Below are 27,041 nucleotides of genomic sequence, written 5' to 3' on the forward strand. Positions count from 1 at the left end.
ATTGACCGTTTGCAGAATCTGCTGACAATGGAGAAATCCAGATTCATGCATGAAAACGCCAGAGCAGCTCACCTTCATGTGGAATTACAGCAAACCAGAGAGACTCTGGAGTATCAGAAGAAGCTGAAGGAGAGATTTATCAATGAAGCCAAAGAAACAAAACGAGAACTGGAGAGGATCCAAAGATATGCTGAACCTGAGACTCTGGACAAAGCTAAAATAGCTTCCATGATGCAGAGTACTCTGAAGCAGAAGAAGAAAAAAGATCTGCACAGGGATTACGAAGAGCTGAAGGTGGCTTTTGCTGTCAGCGAGGAAAAACTTTCCAAAGATCTCCAGGCAGAGAGAGAAAAGAGCCATCTTTTAGCAGAAGAACTGGATGTTCTCCGCCTGCAGATGGCCACTCTGCAGCACAGCAGCAATAATGAGGCACTTCTTCAGAAAGAGCTGGAGGACCTAAAGGTGTCTTATGAAGAGCTCAGCTGCAAATATGAAGCCGACATTTCTGCTGCCAGAGAAGAAGCAGAAAGTTTGAGAGCTTCAGTTCAGCACCTCACAGAAAACGAGACACTGCTTCAGAAAGAGCTGGAGGACCTTAAGGTGTCTTATGAAGAGCTCAGCTGCAAATATGAAGCCGACATTTCTGCTGCCAGAGAAGAAGAGACGCCCAGAAAAGAGCTGGATCAGGAAACAAAAGTTCCCTCAGGAGAAGATTTGAAAACTGTGGAACTTGCTACCAGCCTCAAAGTTGAGCAGGACGTTCTCTTCCAGACGTCAGGCAGGCAGATGGACTCTATGACAATAGCGACATCTCAGAATGACCTGGATTTTCAGATGGAGAGTTTAGAAACTCAACTGCAGGAGAACATTTCTCTGGTTGATCTGGTGCTAGAAGTTGATCCAGACCAGCAGCAGATGCTTTTGCCTGTAATCTCTGTCAACCCCACCCTGATGGAGACTCGAGCTTCAGAGACCATCACAGAGACCAGAGACCCCTGTGGACCCCGGGAGGCTCTTCAGGACATGGAGGAGGCCCCTGAAAATCTCTCAGAAAAACCCAAAATGAATCCATCCTTCTGGAAAAGACTTAGACACTTTCTGGGTCTGAGAAAATCTTCAAAAAAGAAGACAAAAAAGGGAACCAAATGAAAGAACTTGAATCCCCCAGAGACATTAGCCCTAGATTCCCTTGGTTTCTGCTAAATACTTTCAAAAGTTTAGTTACATTTTTTTCAGTTAAGAACAATGCTTTTTAAGATGTGTTTTTCTTTTTCTATTATTCCAGTATTTCTTCAGTAGTTTAAGGCTTTTTCACTTTTTGTTGTAAATATGAAATTTTTTGACATAAATTCTATCAGAGTTTACCTTTTTTCTCCTGTGGTTTTTCTTTTTCTTTCTCTATAAAAAACAATATAAATCAAATTTTAATTTAAAGCAAATTATTAAAAAAGACAAAAAAAAAAAATCATGATTTTCATTGGATTGGATCCTTAAAATTCTTTTATGAAATAAGGGAAACAGAAACCAGAAGTAATCTGGAATTCCTGAACTTTGCCCTAAATTTTAAAATAAGTTACATTAGTCTTTAGTACAGAAACCATTTAAATCATTAACACTTACATATATTTTTTACATTTTAAATATCTTGGGTTGTGTTGTGGTTTGCCTCTTGGCCGGGACTCCTGCGAAAAAGAAATCGGTGGATCTCATTGAGAATTTTCCTGGTAAATATAAAACAGTTAAATAAAAATGAAGTGCCGACCTCTTTGAAGTGCGGTTTAATAAAAAAACAAAAAAACAATCTGATCCAGTTATTAGATTCTAAGTCGCTTTTTCGGCAGCTTCACACGCCGACTTGACAGTAGAGGTCATGACCTGCAGCGGCCTCCCACATGGTCTTTTGGTGCAGATGTGGTTTCATGTTCCTTTGTTCCGCTGACGTCGGCTGGTGTGAAACATAAACAATGCCTTCCTCACTCCTCTCGGCTGTTTTGACAGAAGCACAAAGGATGTGGGAAGTTTGACTAATCGTCTTGGCCTTTCGTTTGTGATGGATTTAGATGAAACTCACCCAGAGATCCTCCCAAACATTTGACTGAACTACAGAGAGTGAAAGTGAAGCCAAAACAGCAGATTTTAGGTTAAGATCCCATTTATTTGTTGTTGAAAATCAGAACTAGCTCGTGCCCCATCCCTGCGTTTAACAGCAGCGTGCCATCATCTACTCGACCATCTTCATCTCCTAACGTGAAAACCTTCACACCATGCAGACGCCAGTCATTACAACTCATCACCATAAATAAGAATTAAAGCTCAGTAGAAAACCGTGCTCATAAAATACAGCAGGATTCTGGTCTGCGCAGGTTACAGCACAGTTTCAGGGATGTACAGTTCTGATATGGGATACACCAAAAGAGGAAGATAAAAACTAAAACAAAAAAGTGTTTGATCAATTTTTGCCTTACTTTCTGTCAGCAAAAAAAAAAAAATAATAATAATCCAGTTTTGACATTTCCTTTAAACTTTAGCAGCAAACACTTTACAGTCTGTGAAGGACATTTGTCACCTTTTTAAAGACAAGCATTCATGTCTTCCAGCTGCCTGAAGTGGAGAAAACGTTTCACCCACAGTCAGAAAACCCTGTTCAAACTTTGATGGGGAGACACAAAAATACAGATGAAGACCAGAAAGACAAATGATGAAACAGTAGGGATATTCCACAGTCAATCATAATTTAAAAACAGCTTAGTGCACAATAGAGTCCATTTGTGAGGCACTGAGGAAACACAGCTTTCATCAACAAAGTGCTTTGGTGTGTCTAGAAAAAGTCTAATAAGAATCGCTGGGTTTAGTGTCTAATGTTCAAGTGAATCACGATCTTCATACAGTTTGACATTTTTCAAAACAAAAAAAGCAAAATTAGACAACAACAAGAGTCAGTAGTGCAGTGATGTACCATCAGAATAGCAAAAGCTGGAAAAAGGCCTCACTTTTCCACAGTGTCACTTTAAAAAAATTAAAACATAAAAAACAAGCAACAACAAACAGCAGACTTAAGGACAGAGGAGAAAAAAGGCTACATAGGAAATAAAAATCACCTTCATAGTTCCACCTTTTCCAGCCCTGATCCTCCACTGAGACGACACAAATTCACCAGCAGGGGGCAGCATGAGAAAATCTAACTTGTGAGGTGCATCTGTTCAGAGAAGGCATAGAGGCAGGGAGCTCTCATCCTTCCACCTTGGAAGACGCGTCCTAGCTGAAGTTTCCTCTTGGCTGGAGTCGGGTCAGGCCTTTCCGGGCGTTGGTGTACTGCCTCTGCTGGGCGAGGAAGGACATGGCCTGGTTGGAGGGACCCTGGCGCTCGCCTGTGACTTTCTGATGCAAAGCCATGCCCTGAAGTGGATGGTGAGACGCTTTTGAATTGTTGGGGGAGGAGCTGAGCAACCGTGTTTTTATCCATATACCTACCATGTTGTACCAAGCGGAGATGATGAGCTTCTCCTCCTGTTCGTGCCTCGTCCTGGACTTCTCGTGGTCATGCTGTGCCAAAAACATGAAGACGCATCAAAGTGAGGTTGGTGTCGGCTGGAGGATCTGCGTGTTTTTGAGCGATTGTGCGACACCTCGAGATGCTGGATCTTCCTCTCCTTCTCCGTCAGCTGATTTTTCAGAGCCTGGATGTCAGGAGTCACCGGCTGCTGCTTGGGATCCAGAGTTTTAATCACCTGCAAACAAACGTTACAATCCTTCAATAACACTGGACCAAAAGAGTTTTGAGAGAAATGACACGCATGAAGAAAGCATGTTGTCTCGTCCTTTGTATGATCTGCTGCTCCCAGAGTTGATGGGATGTAACCCGGCTCAACTAACCCTTTTTTTCTGTGTCAGGCATGTGGGCGGGATCAGCTAAGCAAATTTCATCTACATTAAATCAGGAGAACTTCCAAGACTTTTTGTTTTTTGGCCTCAGATTCAGGTTTGTCATTTTTAAAAGGAAACAAATTAAAATCTCAAATTTTTCATCTCAATTTGGTCTCCAAAAGCTCCTGGGGGTAAAGCGGAGAAAATTCAAGTTCAGTTATCACCCGATTTGACGTTTTAGAGTAGATTTATTGGATTGGCCTGGTGCATTATTAACCCTTTAAAATGCGATCTACACTTTCTTTTAACCCATAACTGCCAAGAAAATCACCTCAGCCTTTTAAGGTGCAACAAAAAAAAAAGTCACTAAAGATGATATTTTCTCAAAATAATAATAACTTTATTAGCGGTATACTTGCAACTTTAAACAGCTGGTTCCTGAATATTATAGTCGATGGGAATAATTGTTGCATTAAATCCATATTTGGAGTAAAGTCTTTTGTCTGTTAAATGGAGCTTTGGTTTATTTCACTTTAAAGTTTCTTCTGCTTCCTCATTGGTTCTTTTCTGTAAAAAGAAACTTTCCACACGTTTGTTCTTTGTTCATTTTGTTAGCTTGGGGGATTCTATTTAGCTGTCTGTGCAGCTGCTTTAAGAAACTACCAGTTGTATTTTTGACACGTGACTGAGTGACTTCACGTGTGTCAAGAATGAGTGGAATGTTGTGGAGAGAATCCAGTTGTTTTTAAAAATAAAACTTCCTTCAGAAATAAATTATGAAGGTTATGGTTGTTTTTTTTGTCCCACAGACTGATACCGGTCTGCGGGTTGGGGACCAACAACGTAAAAAAAAACCAGGGCGGGCCAAAAGCTCCCTCCTCGGCAACAGGGAGGGAAAGTGGGGTAGGGGTTGAACTCCTGCCGCTCTGCAGAAACTGTGTCCAAGAAAACAACAGGTTTTTTTTTTAATAAAATTGTGATTAATAATGTCATCCTCATAATTTAAAGACCACTGGGAATGCTTTTAGAATAGTTTAAGAGAGGATGGGAGTGACACCTTAAAATGATACAAGCATGAACGAGCAACACTGAGGACTGACTGTTCTGGCTTTCTCCATGTAGCGTTTGTATCTCTCCTCCATCTGCTTCATGTCCTCATCCTTCTTCCGCAGGATCTCCTGGAGTTCATCGATCTTCTTCGCCACTGAGACATGAAGAAATCCACGGTTATAAACAGAAACCCAAAGTGTTGCAGAGAGAGGCGGAAACGGCTTACTGCTGCCGTCGGCTTTGGGCTCCAGGTCATCGATGACTTCTTTTTTCTTTTGGAGGTCTGAGTGGGCTTCGTGGAGCTTCTCCCTGAAACAGGAGAGCATCAAAAAGTGAGTCCTGGGTGACGTCCTCCTGATACAGGTAACAACAGGAGAGAACACTTACAGATGCTCCTCCAGCTTCTTCTTTAGTAAAGAGGACTTGATAGAATAAATAAAAAAGGAAAATGTTAATTTTTACTTCACCACACATTCAATTGTGTACACAGGAGAAGCAGTGGAATCAAGCTATGGGAGTCAAATGAAGGGCCAGTCGGACGGTGGTGGGGAGGGGGGGTACTTACGATGGCCTGATTTTGGCAGAGTTGACGGTTGGGGGCAGGCGGAGAGAGGCAGACAGAGAGGGGCAGGCGTTAGCGGCGAGTCACCACAACAAACACGGGTTAAAGTCATCCGGACCCGAGGAGGAGGAGGAGGAACAACACGGCAGTCCTCAAAGTGTCTCCGCCCTCCTCCTTTCAGGGAAGGAAGAGCGCCACGCAGACATCTGCACAGCATTCTGCCCACTACACTTCACAGCAAAACACATCCCCTGCGTCTCCTCAGGAGGAGACGCAGCTCTTCAACTCACATCTTCGTTCTTGCTGTCCTGCTCATGCAGAGCTCTCTGCAGCTCCTCCACCTGACAGCGGAGATCTGAGATCTGCTGCTGGTTCAGCCTGCAGAGACAAATGGACCAAATGAAAACCCCGGTGTGATGGACCCCCATGGAGAACACGACCTCTGTGTTCTCCAGGAGCTGGTCCGGCTTCACCTCATGTTTGTTCTACATGTACTTGGCAAAGTTTTCTCATCCAGCCAGCTTCTTCCAGGCAAATTCTCAGTAGTTCACCGTTTCACCAAAACATTTCATCCCAGAAAATAGTTTTTTTGAATTAAAGTACACTTTCAATCATATTTTAATTTATTATAAAATAAATATGCATTTTCTTTTCATAAAATCAAAGAACCTGCATCATTTTAGAAGACAGAGATTCAGCAGAAGTTCATCAGAAATTCATCCCTGAGTTTTTGGTGCGGAGCAACCCCTCCCCATTTCTGAGAGTTCTCTGTTTACACTCTCCCCCACTAGCTGACAGCCTCTCACATCCCCAACTTAACATTACCGGTGCAGCTATAATGGCGAGCGATTTTGGAGCTATCCAACCGTACAGCTGGATCCAGATTCCACCTCAGACGTTCATGGATCCGTTTGTCGGCATCAGAATGGAGCAGAGTAGGGAGCTTACAGCCCGCCCATCGTAGCTTCTATGTCACAACTACAATCTATTTTAAACTGCAAATTATCGTCTATCACTAATTCACAGCAATTTAAATAAAAAAATTCTAAGAAATGCAATAATAAGCTTAATTTTCTTTATATACAGTGGAGCAAAAAGGTATTTGCCACTTCAATATGAGAGAGGCCGGTAATTTCCTCTGATGAAACCAAAATAGGACGTTTTGGTAAGAAACATCACGCCTCTCTGCTCATTGGCCAGTTTATGACTCGACTAACTAGGAATGAATAAGAAATGTCATGAAAAAAATTAAGATGATCAACATGTTAAAAGGTATTTGAGGAAGCAGGAATGGTTATTTAGCTGTTTATTACTCAATAGAAGTCTTCTTGGAACTAGTGCAGGGGTCGGGAACCTAAGGCTCGCGAGCCATATATGGCTCTTTTGATGGTCACATGTGGCTCGCAGACAAATCTTTAATTCAAATTTTTTTTCTTCATTAGACCAGTCCTTCTCGTGCGCGATGCGATGGCAGAGGCGCGCAGTAGTAGCGGTGCTTAGAGAGACAAATCTGCGCCAGCACTAGTATAAGTTTAAAATTGTCTATTAATTCACAGAGTTTGTACCACCCGGAAACCTGTGAATTGCCGTGCCTAAAACTGCGCGCTCCCGTCTCTGAGAAAGAGCGCGCAGTTGCGGGGACGGGATGTGTGAGGGAGAAAGCAGAGGGTGGGGCTGAGGTGTTGTGGGGACAGGCAGCAGGTGAATCGCGCAGGGATTGTAAATAGGTAAAACCCACTGCCTGTCACTCACTGCAGCGTGTGAATGTGTGTTTGGCTCCAGGTCCGCATGTGAGCAGTCTGTCTCACATCTACAAAACATTCATACCAACCTAAGATCACGTTTAAAGTCTCAACGCCTGCATGAAGCAGAAACTCACCACGTAAACCAGACTAGACCATCAGCAAAACTACCACGAGAAATACTCATCATTTATTAGCAACAGAATAACAATGTTATTAAAAAGAATCCACAGACTTATTGTACTTTAAAAAGGTTGAAATTACATCAAATGCACACATTCACTTGTATTTTAGTTTTAAACATATTGTCGCGGACTGAGTTGGATGGCTGTTGGGCCGCGTTAAAAGTTCTGGAGTTCATTGACCGCATCAAGCAGAGAGCTGATTGGCTCTCAGTTCTGTCGCTCAGCCTGTTGTTAGGTAGTTTGGACCAATGGGGTTCAGCTATGGGCCGAATAAGGGAAAGGGGAGGGCTGCAGCGGGAGCAGGGGAATATAAAGTTGGGAGACGCGCTCTCGTCTCGGCGGGAGAGATTCAGGAGTTGCTGAATTAATTGTTCGGCGTTTGTCGCGGTCTGCAGTAACCCGAATAAAGAACCTTAAAAGAGGTTAAGTCTCCGTGCCTCAGTGTGGGAAAGGGACACTACATTATTGTATGGCTCTTTCGAAATTACATTTCAAAATATGTGGCATTTATGGCTCTCTTGGCCAAAAAGGTTCCCGACCCCTGAACTAGTGGGAACTTCCTGTTTGGAGTGCTAGAGGCAGGGGTCACTCAGTCCGGTTCTCATATACAGTTGATTATTGATTTGCTCTCAATCCCTCCACAGCCTGAAGACATCCTCCTTAATGAACAGTAGAGGCTCCTGTGTCTTCATGCTGGAATATTCGGAATAGATCCCATCAGTTCTCTCCTGAACGGTCCCAACTGGAATATATGTGATGCCTTCCACTTAAAGGACGTGTTGTTTTTCAGCTATTTATTCCACAGGAGGAGAAGCAATTTACAAAGAGAAGCCAGGAGTCACACCACCTGCAGCTACCATCTGCTGATTCCCAGTAAACCTTTATGGGTCCGGGTTCTTCTCGAAGCTTCATCCACTAGAGCAACGGTGCCACCTGGTCATTCTCTGCTCTGCTCTACTGAGCATGCTCCCTCCACTCCTCTCCTCCTCCTGTTACCGAGGAGGCTTCCCACACCCTCGGCCTGGTGTGGTAATGGACACACACAAAGACAACACGGTCCACCCACATGTCCACATGCCCACAGGCACGTAAACACACAACCGCACACACACAGTCGAGGGACAATCTGGCTTTCTGCTGTCTGTCCTCCAGCCCCGCCCACACAGCTCCGCTGAGCACACAGTCCAGAGGGTGAGTTGACATTTAGGCAGATATCACTCCTTTCCTCAGCCAAACCACCAGCTTCACATCCAGGAACACACAATATGGTGGCCCGAGTGCTCAGAGACTGAGAAGTGGTTCTGCATGTGGACTTCCCACTGTCCTACCTGTCCTGGGTCTCCAGGGTGTTCCTGCTCCGCTGAGCCCCCTCCAGCTGGGCCTGGACTTCCACAAGTTTCTGTCTGTAGTTCTCCTCTTGAACGCACAACATCTTGTTTTCACTTTGAAGACGGACCACAGTCTCCCTGAAGAAACAACAAAACAAACCAAAAAAAAAAGGGGGATAGGCAGGAGAAGATGGAGACCTTTAAAGCCAAACATGCCATGTGTCGCCATTCCCAAGCCAGCTGCACCTCCAGCCTCCAAAAATAAACGCGCGTCTGTGAGATGCATCAACAGCAGGAGTGGCATAGTGATGGTTACAGCGCGTTCAGAAGAGCTGCTGCGATTGCACCCAGACGGCCCGATGGAGGACATACCTGAGCTCGGCGGGGAGGATCTCTGCAGCCAGGTTCCCCACGCCGTCACTCAGGTCTCCTCCTGTAATATAAAGACCAGATGACACATTTTATACAATCAAGTACTACCTAAATGATTTTTTTAAATGACAGTTTGTAACATTCAAGAACATCTGAGCTGACATCGGTTTGCAGCAGCGTTGAAGAGTTTTCCTTCTGCGCTGAGGTCACCTGACTCACCTGCTGCACTCAGAAACCTCTGCTGCACCTGGGCACACCTGAGCTCCTCATTGGTCTCCCGAAGCGTGTCCCTCTCAGAGATCAGGCGCTGCAGAGCAAAGCACAGGACTCAGATGAAACACCTTACGGTTTTTGTTTTTGTTTTGTTGGAATCATGCAGAGACGGCGTTAAAACTCAAGTAAGGGTGCTTCCACGTTTAGACTTGCACCATGTTAAGGTCTGGTTTAAATTAAAAGAAGATGGGAGCAAGCTAGTAACTGACGTCCTCCCACAGTAACCCAGGACAATCACTTCTTTCACATTTCAGTGGGTGCGAGAACTGACGCAGGATGTGGGAGTTGGTGGAAGAATGGTACGATATCTGTGATGCAACAAACCCTCCTGCAGATCTACACAACTGCTGTCAGGAAAATTAAAAAGAAAAAAAACCTACGACATGGAAAAATCACCTCTTTCTCCTTCAGAAGAGCATTATACTTGTCGTGAAGGTTTTGGTACTCAAACTGCCACTTCTCAGCTTTCATGGCCTCCGCTGAGTGCTTGGTGTGAAGCTCGTGAGCCTGGAGATCAGAGAACGTTTCGACCTCAGCAGAGATTGAAGCAGGTAAACATCTCCCTTCAGCCCGCTGCTCGCCTGTCTCTTGTAGGTGTCCAGCTGCCCACGGACGGCGTTCGCCCTGCGGAGCTCCTCCTCCAGCTCGCAGGTGCGCTGCATGTACACGGTGTTGCGCTCCTCAAGGAGGCGCACCTGCCTGCGTAGGTCACCCAGATCTTCCAGCTTCCTCTTGTACGTCTCCACCGTGGCTTCCAGCTGGTTTACCCGGTCGGATGAATGCCTGAATGAAGATTGTGAGCAGCAGACATTTTGGTCACTTTAAAGACTCGGTCCAATCATCCTTTGAGCAATTTTCAAAGTGTTCCCAGTGGTCTTTTAATTATGATTATGCCGTCTTTAGCCAAAAATCCTGTGTTGTTTTTGAGGACATAGTTTCTGGTGCACAACCATCCAGCTCAGACGAGGAAAACAAAGAATGGATTCTAAGTACAAGTTTAAAAATAGAAATAATAACACTAAAAAATAAACAGCTACTTGTGAAGAGTTGAATAAAACTAACGCTCTGTTTATACATCGCTTATAGAGAAAAAATCTCAAACTCCCTATTCCAAAGACTTTTTTTAGATAAGATTCAGAGAAAAATATTTAAACAAGAGCTCCCTTCAGATTATAAGGACATTTGTACATTTTCTAACACCAAGGGGGCATTAGTCAGGCATCTGTTAGGAAACTTTAGCACAGAAAATATTCCTGTGTTAAAAAATATACAATTAGGATTTATGTAAAAACATAATCAACCTTTTTGCCCTGAAAGATGATCCAAGACTGGGTTGAGTTCTCAGTGTTATAAAGATGTTCTATGAAAAAACTCTAATGCTGCTTTTATTTTTTATTTTTTTTACATAACACCTTTGTTTCATTTAATGATCATCTGTAAAAACCAACAAACAAACAAAAAAAGCTACTAATGTCTACAGATTTTAAACTACATTTTAAATGGATTTTTTTTCCTCCCCAGAACCTTGAAGCCTAAAGTTATGGAACGCAAACTTCGGTCCGTGAACAAAAATTGTCTGACATTAAATCCGTCTGCAAAAGGTTGGAGACCCACTGATCTAGAGGCTCATCCTGAACAGGAACTAAGAGTCTCCTTGATCATCTGGATGTTTGCAATTTGTCCTTCAGGATTTACTGGCATTCCACAGATGTGAATTTGTCGTTTGGAGTCAAACTTGGTGAAATTAAAGGCTTAAAACAATTTAAACAACACAGGATTCTGCTCAAAGATACAACTTGTTTTCGCTCTTTCAGGACTTAAATAAAAAAGCAAATACATTTTTTTTTTAGTTTTTTACATTTTCCAATAAGTTTAACATACTGTTTATGAATTTTGATTTCAAGCTTTTTAGGATTTGAGTCTTTTTTTAAAAAACAAAACGTCATTTCTGGACTCAGGGCTAAAGCCCGATACAGAAAAAAAGAAAAACAACCGCTGACTGAATAAAAAAGAACAGCATAAATTTGAGTGAAAATCTGCATTTTGTTCACTAGGATGATCAACTCTGAAGCTCGGATGGATCAGGGAGTCGGAGCCCCTCTCACCTGAGAATGTCCATCTCATCTTTGAGGGCTTGGGCCTCCTCAGCCAGGCTGGTCAGCTCGTCGTTGCGCTGCTGCAGGTCGGCCGCTTCCCGCTCCAGCCTCTCTGCTCGCACTCGAATGTCATCTCTGCTGCTCTCCAGCCTGACGCGCACAGGGGTTTACATTAGTGGGAGAGTCATTGCAGAGACACTGAAGGAAACAAGATGAGTCAAAAGCATCTGATTCTGGTGTAAATACACCCACTGAGTTATTAGAAAATTGATTTTATGCCTTTGAAAATCCGCCTCTCTTCGATCCCTGAGGAACTTGTACATGTGGGGTGAGAGAAGCCTCCAGTCAGGACTATAAGTCGCATTTCTTTTGCATAGTTTGGTCAGGGTTGCGTCTTTGACTCGGATGCGAGTTTTATGTGTTTTTTAAAAATAAGTAGCAACAACCGCTCGAGGGCACTGCAGGTGTGTGTAGATGTATCTGCTACTGACGGCAGCGCAGAGAAACAGCCGCTCAAGCTACCGTCTCACCACCATCAATGACGCGCTTTCAAGCAGCCACTTCCAATGAAAAGTCTATTTAAACGCGTAAATGAGCATTTTGGACTTCCTTGTTCAAAACTCTCCCGTGCACACGTAGCTATGCACATTTCTACGACATTTTTCTGGCTCTACGTACAGCCATAGAACATGTATTGAAAGTTAAAATAGGTCTAAGAAATATCCATTCTAGTTTCCATATTTTGTTAAAATTCTCCCAAAAGAGCGACTAATATATGATTTTTGTTGCATTTTTTTTTTTGTTGCTGCTACAACTTGTACTCCGGAGCGACTTATAGTCCGAAAAATACCTGTAATTCTCCTCCTGAAGCTGCTCCATCTGGCTTTGCAGCAGCAGCAGCTTCTTGCCAGTGATGGCGGAGGCGGAGGCGTCCAGGGAGTCGCAGCAGCTCAGCCTCTCCTTCAGGGAGCAGATCTCTGCCTGCATGGACGCCTTCTCCTCCAAACTCAGCGACAGCTGCCGGAGGGGGGCAGAAACACAGAACCCTCACAAAACAAGACAACGGAGAAAAAGCAGTGGTTTCAAAAGCAGGAGGCTCCGGAGAATGTGGGAGAAAACAAACAACTGGAAGTGCAAAGAGGACTTTCAACACATGCTTTGTTCTTCATTCACATGCTATCAGCGGTCAGCTGATGTGCAGCTTTTCTGACTAAACAGAACTTTTCTCAGTGTGAGTTTATCTGCAGCCTTGAAGCTATAAACTCACAACAGGATTTACAAAAAGAAACTGGATTATTTAGTGTCTATTTTGGGCCTAAAACAGGTCAAAAGTCATCACCGAACTGCTAAATAAATCCTTCAAAGTTTCAAAAGGTGAGGAAAAAATAAGCCTCAAAAGTTGAGCTTCATTTACAGTAGACTCAGAAACGCACGTTCAAGGGACCGCTTTCAATGAAAAGTCTATTCTAAATGCACATATACATGTTTTGGGCTTCTGTTGTGTGTTCTTACGTCACTGACTGTATAATGTATAACCGGACTGATTACATGTGATGTCACCAATAGAAAATGCCTCGTTTCCAGTTCAAACCAAATGAAGTCAATTCAGTCGCCATTTTTCCGTGATATGTCCGTTGCCACGTTGGAACCAAACGTCCTGAGTAAGCCGTGATTGGTTTGTGACGGTCTGAGTGCACATTTATATGGCAACCACTCTGTCCAATCAGGAGTGAGCATGTTAGAAGGCCACACCCCTTCTATTGAAAGCGGGCTCAGAAGAATCTCTCAAACGCTTTGAAAGTTTGATGCGAGGCCACCTACTGTTATTGAGGCATCTGATTGGTCAGTTTATAACTTGCGCTATAGCAACATTATAATGAAAAAAAATTAGGATTAGCAAGAACATATTAATAAAAGGTAGAAGAGAAAGAATGGTTATCCTGAAAGACATAATGACTGAGTCACAGCTGTGCATTTCTCAATAGAAATCTATAGGATTTTGGCTTTCGGGGACCAGTGGGTCCTCCCAATTGGACTGGAAGGGGGAGGGGTTGCTCAGTCCAGTTCTGATTTACAGTCAATGGTCACTATGCAGGTTGTGAAGGCCGTTTGTAGGCTCTACATGCAAAACCTGCTGCAATGAAATGCATGCTGAAGGTTAAAAGTTGAACTTGGTAAGGTATAGATAATAATTCACGGAAGTGTCAACAGTTTGACAATTAGACGCAAAGGAGAAAGTATTAATAGGGGTTTGTGCCACCAGAATGATATGACACCAAGTCTTTGGTGTATCAGAATAGAGCTGTGAAAGAAAAAACCTGGAGCACTGCTTAGACATTTTGCACCAATCCTTTCCTAATTTTCTCCTAAATACATGCGCTAATATCGGGTAGCGACAGACCTGTGTGAACACCATATGCTAAAAGTACCTTGAAAGACCTGCACTGGTGTGAACGTAGCTTTAGGTTTTGCGGAGAAAAGAAAGACCCATCCTTAAAAGATGCATCAAAAAAAGTTACAGTTACAAGTAAAGTTACACAAACTTGCAGTTCAGTTTAAAAAACAAAAACTGGACTTTTTGGTTCATCAGGAGGCTTGGAAGCCAGAAAAACCCATCGCTGAACTTTGAGTACAGATTTCATGCTGTTGCTTTGCACCATCAAGAGTAAATAGCTCCTAAAACAACACCAGTGACTAATCTCCAACGTGTGGGCTGAGCAAGTAAACAAACAGGTGGGCTCAGCGCAGCACAAATTATTGCTGCGTCCCAAGGCAACATGTCAGTTTTATCTTGATGTTATGCAACCATCGACCAGAATGTCTCTTAACTAAATCAGTCCCTCCTTGCTCAGCGGTGTGAAACGCGGCTTCCTGCAGGCAGATCGATAAACAGGAGGAGGTTCAAACACGCAGCAGCAACAATCCAACAACACCAAGTCAGACTAACTGCACTTTATTACAATGTACAGCCTTGATTTAAGCAGAAACAAAACATAAAAATGTGTGTTTTTTTTTGCTTTAACTTGTCCTATCCAACAACTGAGCAAGAAGTGAAAGCCTCTTGTGTTGGACATATTTTACTGTTACAACGGGGGGGTGAATCTTCTGACACACAGGGTGTATATTTGAATAAACCCCCTTTTGTAATTTATACTAAACTTTATTCATAGTAATTTTATTTTTTAGCCTTTTTTTGTTGGTGAGGAGGGGGTGTAGGAGGATGATTATAGTGAGGGGGGGGGGGGGGGGTAAAATCATAAAGCAAGTTGCTGGAAGTTTATAGTCATTATGGTCAGGTTTAGATGTATAATAAATCTAAAAGGGGCGGGGCCTGTCTGCACACAGACTCAAATGTTACAAACATACCTGTTGGCTTCAAAAATGTTCACATACAAACATGTCAACATGTACACTATGCAATTACGGTTCACACGCACATACTTATGCATTCAGACCAACAGATACAGAGACATTTCATTCAGTCAAGCGAACTATTTGTGCAAAGGTGAGCTAACACCTGTGCTCGAGTGAGTGTTTATGTTCTTCTGGGGTGGGTGATAGAATGTAAAAATAAATAAATAAATAAATAAAAGGGGGAGAGTGCCCAGTCATCCCCACACCAAGACCCCTCCGAAGCAGTAGTGGTGGCCAGGACCCCCAACACCTGCACAGTACAGCAGATAGAGGAAAACCGCCCACCTGTCAATCATATCCGCCACCCAGGCCAGAGCCAGCAGGACCACCACAGGGGCCCCCAATGCCAGAGAGACCAGAGAGGCATGGGGGAAAAAGAGAGTGCAAGCTCCAGCCCGACCAGAAGAATGGCCCCCCCGTCGCGCCCAGAGGTCCAGCCCCAGACGAGCATCCCCCCTCCCCAACCCCCATGCATGAGCCAGGGTCCCCTAAGGGAGACCCGCCCCACGCTCCAGGCAGCCACCCACCCAGGCCACAGAAGGTCCAGGAGTGAGTGAGGCAGGGGCTGCCCAGGGGACATATTTTAAAAATCCAAAATAACCCAAAATGGGGTCAGCTTCCTGTCACATACTTGTACTTGTAACACAAACCTGTGTTGGGATATAACTATGTGACAGAAAGCTGACCCCCATTCTGGATTGTTTGGGTTTAAAAGGTGCTGACAGGGGGGCTAACGTCACCATCCACAAAACTTAAGGGACAGAAATCTGTCGATATCCTAAGGGGATTAACGACCCTTTGAAGAAATGCGCTCTGGATTTGGGCTGCGAGTTTCCCCAGGCTACAGGAGTCGTTTGTGTTATCCTATTGAAAACCCCCTCCACGCGAAAAGGGGCTTCAGTCAGTCACCTGTGGTCTGAACCAACTGGAAAGTCAAATTCAAACCTGCTGAGCAAACAAGAACAGATATACTAAAGGGGAGCTGATTGACAGAAAAAAACTCCACTCTTTTCTCCTAATTCTGCCTCCAGTTGATTCTTTTTGCCATGAAATCATAACAAAAACAGCCTGAAAACCTGATCATGTTCTGGATTCTTGCCATTGACAGAAAAGATGCAGCGCTCTCACGCTCTAACGCCGGTGTTGTGCCAAGACATGCGTCCCCTGCCAGAATTTGTGTCTGACGTCGTTGGTTTGTTTCGTAGCGCTCATATTTTGCTTCAAAAAGGGTAAAAAGATGAATGTTTATGATCTACTTTATTCTGCGGCTTTTGGGAGTTTATCGTCCCATTTGCATTGTTTTCCACATATTCTACGTAAAACAACGACAGCTTTTTGAGTAAAAAGAAAAAAAAAAAAGAAAAAAAGACTTGTTTGGCTAATTTAGAATTACCCCTTGTGCTATCTTGTGGGTTCCAGATGACCCCACCCTTACATTGACGTGTTATCCCTACCATGACAAAGGTGGAGGGAATTTCATGTAATCCATGGAAACCAGTGAAGTTAAAAAATTCTTGAAGAAAAGAGGTTCAGCGCACTGTCTTGTGGGGTGGAGAGTCATCTGGATCCCATAAGTTGGCACAAGGTATAACAAACCCGATTTATGAAAGTATGAAACAACGGACAATTTATAAATAGTTGTTGCTTCTACTGTTAATTATTAGGGGGTACAGGATGGATCAGCGGCCTGACAGAATCCATGCGGCTGTTGTTCTTTTATTTATATAAAATATGTATAAGTATATCAATAAAAAAATATATAAATCTATAGGTTTCCAGTTATTTAATAAATTTCCAAAAATAAACCTAACTTCATTGGATTTGGAGTAGAGGGCAAAAACTTGGAAAATATGCTCCAGGCAGGATGTTAACCAACACACCTGATGTTGAAGATCTCTGCAGCGCTGGCTCAGATTCTCCTTCTCTTCTGGTTCCTCGCTCAGGAAATAATACTTCCTGGACTGCAAAGACAGGCTGCATGAGAATCTGATTGTCTAATGCCATGGAGAGGGAATATTTTTGAAGAAAAGAGGGCAAAAAAGACAGGCGGAGCCTTCACAAGGTGGAATAAAGAGGAGGATTATTGCTGCGTGTTTCACCTGGAAGTCAAAGTCTCCGTACATCTCTGGGCTCCCTGGTTCTGATGAAGGCTCCTTTGCTAAGAGCTGAGACAAAACCACAAAGGTGGATGAAGAAATTCAACTCTTGGGACTTTTTCTGGGTATTTTTGTTGAGACTTGGGCTATGTTCCCGCCCTAACCCCTACATAGTGCACTTTATAGTGCGTTCGCCATTTTGTAGTGCTGCCCTAGAAATTCCCCAGAAGTCTCTGCGAAAAACCAGTGTGCATCAATGCTCACTAGTTCGGCGAATGTAGACCACGATGCGTTGCTTCTGAACAATTTTTGCCAAAAAATCTATTTAAATGTATTATTTTTAATGAATCCTCAACGTTTTTATCTTCAGAAGACAGTGGACTCAAAAATAAATCGTTGCAAAACAATCATATCAACTAGATTTTAACTCTGTGAAATCCATGACGTCATCTCCGCCGTTTAAAAAAAAACAAAAACAAAGTAGTGAGCACGGTGTTCGAATTGCTTTTAAAATTCAGGGCGCTATATAATGCTGCACTATATAGTTCTCTAGTAGGGGTTAGGGTGGGAATTCGGACACAACCTTGGTCTGTCTGTGATGATGTTTGCTCACCTCTTGGATGGCTGTCATCACCACGTGCTGCACAGACTCCTCAAGTGTCATAATCTGCTGGATTTGCTCTGTAAAAAAAATCAGTCAAGTCCAAATAATCCTGCTCAAAGTTTCCGGGCTGGCTTGAAAAGATCCATGTTTGTTCTGGGTTTGAGGAGCAGAGTAGCTTAGTTTTTGCAGCTAGAGAGAGTGTGTTTGTTTTCCTTACCTTGCTTCTTCTCACAGCTGACAGCACAACCCAACACAAGCTGCACCAGCTTCCCCATCTCAGTGACGTCTTCCATTTCTCCTATTAAGCTCACGTCGGGCAAATGCTCATCAGATACCTGGTGGCTGAGCACCTGACGACAGGAGAGAAAGGTGAGACTTCTTTCTTCAACAAAACAGCGACCATGAAATAAAAAATAAAATAAATCCCCTCACATCTTGATAATATTCCATCATGCTTTTAAGAATCTTTTTCAAGTTGCTGACCTGAAAAAAACAAAACCATAGAGTTAGAGGCTTTGTACTAATTTTAAAATAAAGTAAAAGGAAGTCAAAAAAATCCTTCACATCCTTATCATTCCAGGTAGCTACAGGCTATCCTGTCATGTCCTGCTGTTTCACCAATTACCTTCAGGCGCCAGTTGGCCCCGCTCTCCTCCTTGATCCGGCCTAACCACGTCTCATTAAACCAAGAGGGGTCTCTGTTAATGAGAGACGAGAAGAGCCGCAGCGGCGGCGATGTATATTTGGATGTACGAGATTCAGAAAGAGGCCAGGGGGCAAAGCGGCCCACGCCGGCACTCTAACACCACATTTGGTTAAAGTCGTTTCTTTAAGTTACAGAAAATAAAGCAAAAACATGCAAACCAATGAAGGCAGTTATTCATCCAGCTTTAGCAGCTTTGTACAAAAAAATTCATGTTTAAACTTTACTAGTTAACTGTATTAGAATAAATGTTCAGGAAATCCTTTTTCCAACCAGGTTTTCGACATGAAAAGCACATTCTTACATTCTGTGCAGCACATGTGCGATGGCCACTCCGCTTGTCAGGTCAGATTTACTGCTGCATGATGGGACCTGAAACGTCTGCAACTGCGAACAACAAATGAATTTCATTACGACACACATTTACAGAACACACGGAGGCTTATTGACAGGCAGACGTGACAGAGTCCTCGTTTTTTATCCAGAAAAAATAATGTAACACAAATACGACGTAAGTGTAAAAACACGATCGGACTTAAATTTACAGAAAGATTTCAGGTTTTTGTACCCATTTGGATTTTTTTTTATACCAAATTTAGGATTAATATTTCAACTTCTAACTTTTTTCGTTAACATGTATTTTTTCTAATCCCAGAGGCAAAAAATAAAAGATAAATGTCTATATTTATTTATTTTTACTAAGCATAAATGCATAATAAGGATTTGTGAAAAATATTTACCTTCACGTGCTGGAAAAACATTTTTAAGTTTAACCTTCAACAAAAAGGTTTTAGAAAGCGGTGAGTTTAACTCGAATTCTGTGGAAATCTAAAACCTGGTTTGTGTAACCAGGATGAGGATTAGAAAACCTTTTTTTCCATTAAAAAGACATCAGGAAATAAAATCAGCCTCCTCCAAGTCCGTGTTTTTCAACCTTTTTTTTTCTTTTTAGCCAGGGTCCACTTTCTCCTTGATAAAAACCACAGCACCAACCGAAAATAGTTAATAAAAAAGGAAATAACAATTAAAAGTAATTCTTGTCAAAGTGTCATGGAAAAACTGGGTTAGGGTATCCGGATTTGCTTTGAACTTGTCTGACTGGTGGATCATTTTCTGTTTTATTTTCCAAGTTTAAATCCTCCTCTGAATCCCTCACTTATGGTGTGCCACAAGGCTCAATTTTGGGACCTTTATTGTTAATTTTGTATCTGCTGCCTTTGAAGAATATTTTAAGCTATTTTAATGATATTTCCTATAATTTGTATGCTGATGACTTTCAGCTTTTTGTCTGGATTCGGTCAAGAGTTGAATGAACAACAACTTTCTCCAACTTAATGAAGCCAAAACTGAGGTCCTAGTCTGTGCTCCTGACAGTTGCCTCCCCCAGATAGTCCAGCTGCTTGGTCCACTTGCTTCTTTTATCAAGCCCTCTGTCAGGATCCTTGGGGTGACTCTCGACTCCCGGTTTTATCCCTCGACTCTCATGTCGGGTCACTTGCTCGTTCTTGTTTTTATCTTCTTAAAAATATTGCAAAACTGATTTTAATTGTGTCGCGTTCTGAGATGGAGATGCTCATCCACGCTTTTATATCTTCTCGCCTTGATTACTGGAACTCCACCTTCACATGTTTAAGCAAAACATCTTTAGAACATCTCCAGGTTGTCCAGAACGCTGCTGCAAGGCTTTCATCTAATTCATCCAAGTTTTCACACGTCACCCTGTTGTTAATCCAGCTGCACTGGCTCCCCATCTGTTTCCGAGTACATTTTAAAATCCTGGTTTTAACAAACACAGCTCTTAATACCCAACCACCGGTCTACATAAAATACCTTGTGCAGTCAAACACTCCCAGCAGGTCACTGAGGTCATGTGACCAGGGTCTGCTGGTTGTTCAGAGAACCCGGTTAAAACTAGAGGTGACAGAACCTTTGCAGCAGTGGCTCCAGCCCGTATGATGATGCATCTGCCGCCAAACTTCATAGCTGTTACAAGGCAGAGGAGTTTCTTTAAACACTCTCGCCTCTAAAGGAACCAAATAAACCAAAAAAGCAGCAGTTTGTGTGACAGAGATACCTGGATGTGGATACCTCATGATTGAACATGGCTTTCATTGTGTCTGACCAAGGAATCCTTTGAATAAAAAGAGTTTTCTAAAACAGATTCCCTTTTCCAATGTTGGAAAGACACAAATTTTATTCTCTTTTAAATAACCGCTTACTAATTTTGTCAGAAAGATGACCTAAATGTCAAAATCTTTAATCATTGACTTTTTCCATTTTAACTGTCTCTCTAGTATCTCTCCATTTTGAGAGAAACAATTCAGTCACCAATCACATTTACTTGTTGTTTTATTGTATTCTTCCAATTTTATACTTTAACAAATGCAAGAATAAGAATATAACTTATTTTTGATCCCACAACAGGGAAAATGGTTTGTTAGATAGCTAAAATAAAATAACATAAAAAAATAAAAGAACAGATAATAAATAACAGGGGGGAGTCTCCCTATGGCGGCCCCCAGCCCGGATAAAATACAGGGTTGGGTCAAAATCTCTGCCAAACAACCAAAGTGAATCCATGAAAGCGGATAAGCTGTGGCGACCGCTGAAGGGATATGCTGAAAGGTGAACGACGACATATTTAACTCCTGTCATGCAAAACGAATGAAATGAATGCTGTCCTGTAGTTCTATGATGACAAAATAGATGTCGATTTGTTAGCTCTGACGTGGCCGTTTTTGTGGATGTTTGATGAATCAAACGACGGTTTAGAGAAATAAATCTTGTGCTGCTGTAAGCCTGTAACTGTTGGAAAGCATTTGTCGCAGGTCACTCTGCTATGACCAGGCTGATCCCACACATGTTCAAGGTTGAGGTCAGGTCGTTCCATCCTCTCCACTCCCAAATTCTGAAAGTATTCGGCGCCATGTGCGGCTGTCATATTGGAGGGATTGATCACAAACTGTGGAGATGCTGAGATCCCCTACCATCACACTACCGCCACCAAAAGATGTCAGCAGATCTAAATATTATAAGTGAAGATAGCATTCACTCCATTTGTTTAGATCTCACTCTATGTGTAGCTAAAACCACCGCAAACTGGCCAAAGCGGGAGGTTTTTTTGTTGCTGCTACATTTATTGAATTTTGCAGTCTGGAATGGAGTCGGGACAATTTGCACGAGTAGTTGCACGCATGCGCATGTAAATCCACTAAATCTCTATGTGGGAGTTCTTAACGCGCTTATTAGATCAGATGGCGTTTAGATTTTGACTTCACGCTGCGTGGAAACGTGAGCCCGAGTGGATTTTCCACTGAGCCTAAAAAAAAAAAAAACAAGTCACCGGTAGGGCTGGTCTAAGTTACGCGGTTCCTGGAGTCTCTCGGGTCTTTTTGGAATTGTTTGGTTGCATAATGGCATAAGTCAACAACGGTGGTGACATCAGTCACTCTGGGGGTAAACCACCAGAAATAAACTCCAAGAAATGAAAAAGAGTTAGCTTTAATAGCTAACGAGGGCTTAAAGCTTAACAATAACAAAGTTGTCGTTGTCCACGAACAAACATCCTCCATATTTGGGATAATTGACCAACACCTGCTGCTGTCACCTGTGTTAGCAATTGGTAGCTAACCCCACTGGTCTCTAAGCAGCTAGTTTCAAACTTACCCAGGTTAGCAGTGAGTCACACAGTTTAGCTTTGTCCAGACTCATTCTGCTGTCAAAGACGTCACTAGCGGACAGACGAAGACTTTATGTCCCTTTTCTACCCTTAAGACTTGTATCGCCCTGAAGTTTATAACTCAGTCCGCGATCCTTTCCACGTCAGACATGATCCTGCTGCGTCCTCCGGCTCCGCTTCGCTTTTTCAGGGCCCTATTGTCCTTGCGAGCCTCCGTAGGAGCGCGGGTCCCCATGGAAACGGATAATGTTACGGGTCAGCGTGTCTGGTCACGAGAAAAATAACAATTATGGAAATTATGGACTACTTTTAACGCTCTTTTTTAACGCTTGATTAAATGCTGGCAAGTTCAAAGTGTTGTTTATTTACAAGTTACTGAACGCGTTAAAACGCTCTAAAATAGATTTTAGCTCAACAGTTTCTGTGAATAATGGCAATTATCTTCAAGTGAAATTGTGTTTAAAAGTTTAAGCTACGATTTAGAAAAAGTATTTGTGCATAAATTTCCTACAGTTGTCAATTTAGTTTTTTAGAATAACGATTTTATTAAATTTTTTGACATGGTATAAATAAAAACATTCAAGTATATTTTTTTACAAAAAACTATTAATTAAAAAAATACATACATATTTTTAAATGTATTATTATGTGTTTTTTGAAATGCGTGTGTGCTGTTTTTTTTTTTTTTTGCTGATTTTAAATGGGTTTTAAATAATAAATGTCAAAATTCTTGGATGAGTGTTGAAGCTAGTCCTCTTGTAAATCACCAGAAGAGTCATGGTGATTACCACACAATACTGATAGTTGCCCCATGTTGCACCTGGAAACCTTTCCTCACTCTTTATTCTCTGTCTCTCTCAGTCTTTATTGTTCATGCCTGTACATGATTCTCTCTTTAAACAAATGTCTCCATGTGTTGAAGGTTTCTTCCTCATAAATGACAGTAATTTTTCTCCAGTTTTTTGTTTAATGGAAGTCTCAGTGTATATAAACATTACATGCCATGTCCCATAATTCACTTGAATGCCAATTTAAAAATCTTGCAAATAGGTCGTTGGATAAGCAGAAAACAATTCAGAAGCTGACTTCATTAATTTTTATTTGTCAGATTAAGCTGTTTGATGTTTCGATGTCTTGTTGTTCTTTCTTCAAAGTACCTGAAAGCACCACTGGATGGCTGTAGTTGACAAAAAGCTTTGGGACAGAGCATTGCACAACTGGCTGCCATAACACAAAAACCACAGCATTATGGTGATTTGAACATCACATTTTCCAGGACACAATACGAATAATTTTTTTTTAAAGGTTTTGTAAAAGTACCATGGACCATCATCAGAGGTTATCAGCGATTTTCCATTGGTTTGTCACTTAGCTACAAAATCATTTTCCAGGTTTTTGTCAGAAGTCAGAAATAACAACATGCTGTCTCACACGTACGCCTTTCCATTGGTAATCTGCATATCACCCATTGCCTCTTTCCCACTTTCTAATACAATTCAAACCACCAACAACCTAGTTGCACCAGAAGATTTTCTGTTTGCTTTGGCAAACCCAGGGAGTGAGTGTGTGTGAGTCCACAATGCTTCTTTAACACCTGCATGATGTGAAATGTCTGTTGTGCCTCTGGACGTTCCCATCCAAAACCAGTCTGGTCACACAGCACCACCTTACATCTGGCTTTACCATATTTGTTTGAACAGAGGTCCTGTTTTTCAGGATGTTTCTCCTGCTGGAGGAATACAGATGTTTACTTATTCTGTTCAAATGGCTGTTATTGGGATAACTTTACTTTGCTTAACTCACTGGGAATCCTGGTGGAGATAAAATCCCATTTTCTATTCACCTTGTCAGGTGTTTCTGTGCAGGGCAAGCAATTACCAGAAACTAGTTAGACACCCAAGAGAATGGAGCACTTTTGGGGGCCCATTGCAGGCGTTTGCTGTCTAATAACATTTGAACGGCTGTAGAAGTGGGGCTCTGGCAGAGCCAGACTCAAGCAGAAGCTCTCTATTTTTGGCCGGCTCCTCTTCCTCCATCCTAATTCCTCTTTTCACCCGTTCTCTCTTTCCTTATTCCCCAGATGGGTTTCCTTCCTGAAAGTCAAAAGGCATTACTTCTCCTCTTTTCCAACCCCTCTCTGACGCACTTATGTCCCTCTGGGGGGAACTAGAAGGGCGGAGGTGCGAGGGCCAGCAGCTTAGATTGAGCAATTATTTCTTATTTCGAAGTCTGTGGTTTTGTAGTTTGGAAAAAATGAGGATGGTTCCTGTTTTTTGAAATTTTTCTTTTGAGAAAAACAGTCCAAAGATGCAAGAAGCAGACTGTCTTCCACATTCTTCACCCAACAAGGACACAACTTAATAGAATTGTCAGCAGTGCAAAAACAAGACCATGAATGTTTCACATTTTTACTTTGATTTTATTCATTTTTGTTGCTGTGTGTAGATGTGTTATAACAAGACGTTTGGCCTTTGCTGGGCACAAGAGCAGATCCGGAGTTGATGACATTTCTGTTAGAAGGCTGTTTTCATGTTAATTTGCTGAACAAAATTTAACATTCAAATAAGATTTTTTGAAAGAAATAGGGATTGTTTTTCGTCCTAAATAATTGGGTGTAAACATCACCTTTTTATGTAATTGAAAACATAGATATTGTATTTTTGATTGTCCTGGGGGGAAATAGGTGTGTGCAGCATTAAAACCTCATTTACGGTGACCAACATGACCTTTAAAAACAGCAGTGATAAACTTTAGCTTAACCACACATACACTGTAAAAAAGAAGAAGTTTATTTTAAATTATTTATTTTTTGTAGATCCAGCTTTTTACATGAAATATGCTTTTTTAAGAATTGCCTTGGAGGTCTTCAGGGCTTTCTTTGTCGTTATCAGAGAGGAAGAAATGCTGCACCCTTCATTTGGAGAATTCCAGCAATTTGCGGCTGTGCCCAGGCATTTGAGGCTGGAATGTCTTGGCAGCGCTTTTGTTTCCCCAATAGCTCTCCCAGGTGTTACAGGGAAAGGAAAACAACCAAACCGCAGAGCAGAGATGGCCAGGCCAGGAACATAACAGAGGGCACGCAGCTGTAGATGAGACACACCCTCAAGTGGGATTAGACAGTCTATTTCCAGACATGAGGTCACACTTATAGGTAAATGCTGTTAAGACATGTACAGGGGGGGGGGGGGGGGAGCGATTTATGGCTGTTCGTGCTTTATCAGCCGTCTCCTCCCTCCCTCTTGAACTGCAGATTTATGTCTCCTGTCAGGTCAGGTAGTCCACGATAACTTCACCTCTGGAACCTGGCAGGGCGTGTGCGCTCAGAAATGCGTGCGAGCAAATAACGACTGATTGTTGACCCTTAAAACGGGTGTCTGCCTTTTGAAACTGAAATCTCTGCAGCTGCTGTGGCTGAAGACATTTCTCCAGTCCTTGATCGTATAACTCCAGTCAGTGACTCAGGTGTTGTTGTGTCTGAGCCACTGAAAAAACAACTTTTACTCAAGTCACGCATGAGTAAAAGTTCATTTTATTGATCTGAATCTCGACATGAGTCAACCGACTGTCTTATTTTCAGTCTCGCATGTTCTCATATTTCATCGTATTTGTAACACAGGTGTGCTCGGCCTGCTTTCACTCCCTTCAGGTACCAGGTTCTCCCTCGAGTTCTGATATGCCTGCGTCTTGGTTTCTGTTTTGCGGCCTCGACCTCTCGAGCAAACGCCTCAACAGGCAGCAAGCGGCCAGCGTGAATGAGTCACAGCGGCTGCTAACAAGTGCCTCTTCTCAGGGAGAGTCCCTCAGCGTGTTCCTGTGACGGGGCCAATCCCCTTTAGTGTATCAGATAGAGCGCTCCTGCGGGCAACGTGACACTTGGATCTATTGTGTCCCTGTTGGCAAGGCCCACGAAAGATGATATACAGCTGAGACTTTAAAGGTTTAAGCAACCTGAGTTGCCTGAAAGCCTGCAGACAGCTTTGTGGACTGACAGCTTTTTCTTATTTCAATGAAAAAAAATGTTCCAAAGATTTTTGCTTTGGCTTTATGGTTGTGACTGATTGAAGTCACAACCTTGCTGTTGTTTTTTTTTACAGTTTTTCTCACTCGCTTTAGTACAATTCTCAGATCAGAATTGAAGTTTGCAAATACGTGTGTGCATTTATCAAAACACTTTGTACAAACAGCAAAACACTATGGATTTCTTGCAAAAGCCTGTAACTTACTCCTCAAAACACCTAGTCATTAGTTCATCGTATAAGTCATTAACTGCAAAATGGTTGACCAAGCTGTCATAATGTGACAAACATATTTCGCTGCATTGCAAGAGAGGATATTTGCTGTGATGTGGATGAGAATTTGTGACCTAACATACAGGAACGACAAGAGGTGTAGGAAGACTGTTGTACAGAATATTGTCCTATCTTTTTTCCCTTTGTGTTACTGTTTGCAGTGTTTTTTTTCTATGTTGGTATGACATGGTCTGTCAACAAATTACAATATGAACCATAAAAGTGTAAATGTGAATCTTGTCCAGTCTCTTGCAATCAAACAAAAAAGGTGTAACTTCCATTTTACAATAATTGTCATCAAAACTTTAGCTATAGTTTACATCAGAACCTCCCTCTAAAGTAGACAGTTATATTGACAACATGACAAAGTAATTTGACTGTCTTGTTCGTAGACAATGACACAAGGACTTGACATTCTGATGGCACTGACATGTTCAATGACATAAAGACTTAGATTTGAGAAATGAACTTAAGATTTTGAGCAAGTTACAGGCTTTTGCAAGAAATCCATAGTGTTTTGCCGTTTGTACAAATTGTTTTGAGAAATGCACACATTTATTTGCAAACTTCAATTCTGATCTAAGAATTGTACTAAAGCGACTGAGAAAAACTGTAAGTGGGACTTTAAACAGCTTTGTTACTTGGCCATCTTGGTGCTCATACATAAAAATGCAACATTAAGAAATATCAGTTATATTTGGGACTGCAGCACTGTGTTGTGAGAAAGACTGGTCAAAGAGGGGGTTAAAGAGAACCTAATAAAGGGAAATGAAAGTGCTTTTCT

At 42.2% G+C, this 27,041-nt stretch overlaps 1 protein-coding gene across 1 annotated transcript; it reads right to left on the reverse strand.

Moving 5' to 3' along the window:
* Positions 1 to 2,134: 2,134 nt before the first annotated feature.
* On the reverse strand, positions 2,135 to 22,226 carry hook2 (hook microtubule-tethering protein 2). Its single transcript, XM_011478577.4, has 22 exons — positions 21,956 to 22,226; positions 18,594 to 18,676; positions 18,212 to 18,284; positions 18,019 to 18,069; positions 17,804 to 17,936; positions 17,596 to 17,663; positions 16,986 to 17,051; positions 16,767 to 16,847; positions 12,323 to 12,489; positions 11,482 to 11,622; positions 9,958 to 10,159; positions 9,773 to 9,883; positions 9,323 to 9,410; positions 9,104 to 9,164; positions 8,732 to 8,869; positions 5,767 to 5,854; positions 5,302 to 5,336; positions 5,141 to 5,223; positions 4,965 to 5,068; positions 3,627 to 3,728; positions 3,472 to 3,543; positions 2,135 to 3,396 (listed from the first exon to the last, which is right to left on the reverse strand). Exons 1-22 carry the CDS (start codon positions 21,998 to 22,000, stop codon positions 3,256 to 3,258), a joined length of 2,133 nt encoding a protein of 710 aa, XP_011476879.1. The 5' UTR covers positions 22,001 to 22,226; the 3' UTR covers positions 2,135 to 3,255.
* Positions 22,227 to 27,041: the final 4,815 nt, after the last annotated feature.

This window comes from Oryzias latipes, chromosome 8 (assembly GCF_053564925.1).
Source record: "Oryzias latipes strain Hd-rR chromosome 8, Olatipes_Hd-rR_3.1".
Classification (NCBI taxonomy): domain Eukaryota; kingdom Metazoa; phylum Chordata; class Actinopteri; order Beloniformes; family Adrianichthyidae; genus Oryzias; species Oryzias latipes.

Coding starts and splice junctions, on each gene's coding strand:
- hook2 (XM_011478577.4), bottom strand. CDS start 22,000: ATGAGTCTGGACAAAGCTAAACTGTGTGACTCACTGCTAACCTGG. Junction 16,848..16,985: donor ACGGAGACTTTGACTTCCAG/GTGAAACACGCA, acceptor CTGTCTTTGCAG/TCCAGGAAGTATTATTTCCT. Junction 5,337..5,766: donor AGGACAGCAAGAACGAAGAT/GTGAGTTGAAGA, acceptor TATTCTATCAAG/TCCTCTTTACTAAAGAAGAA.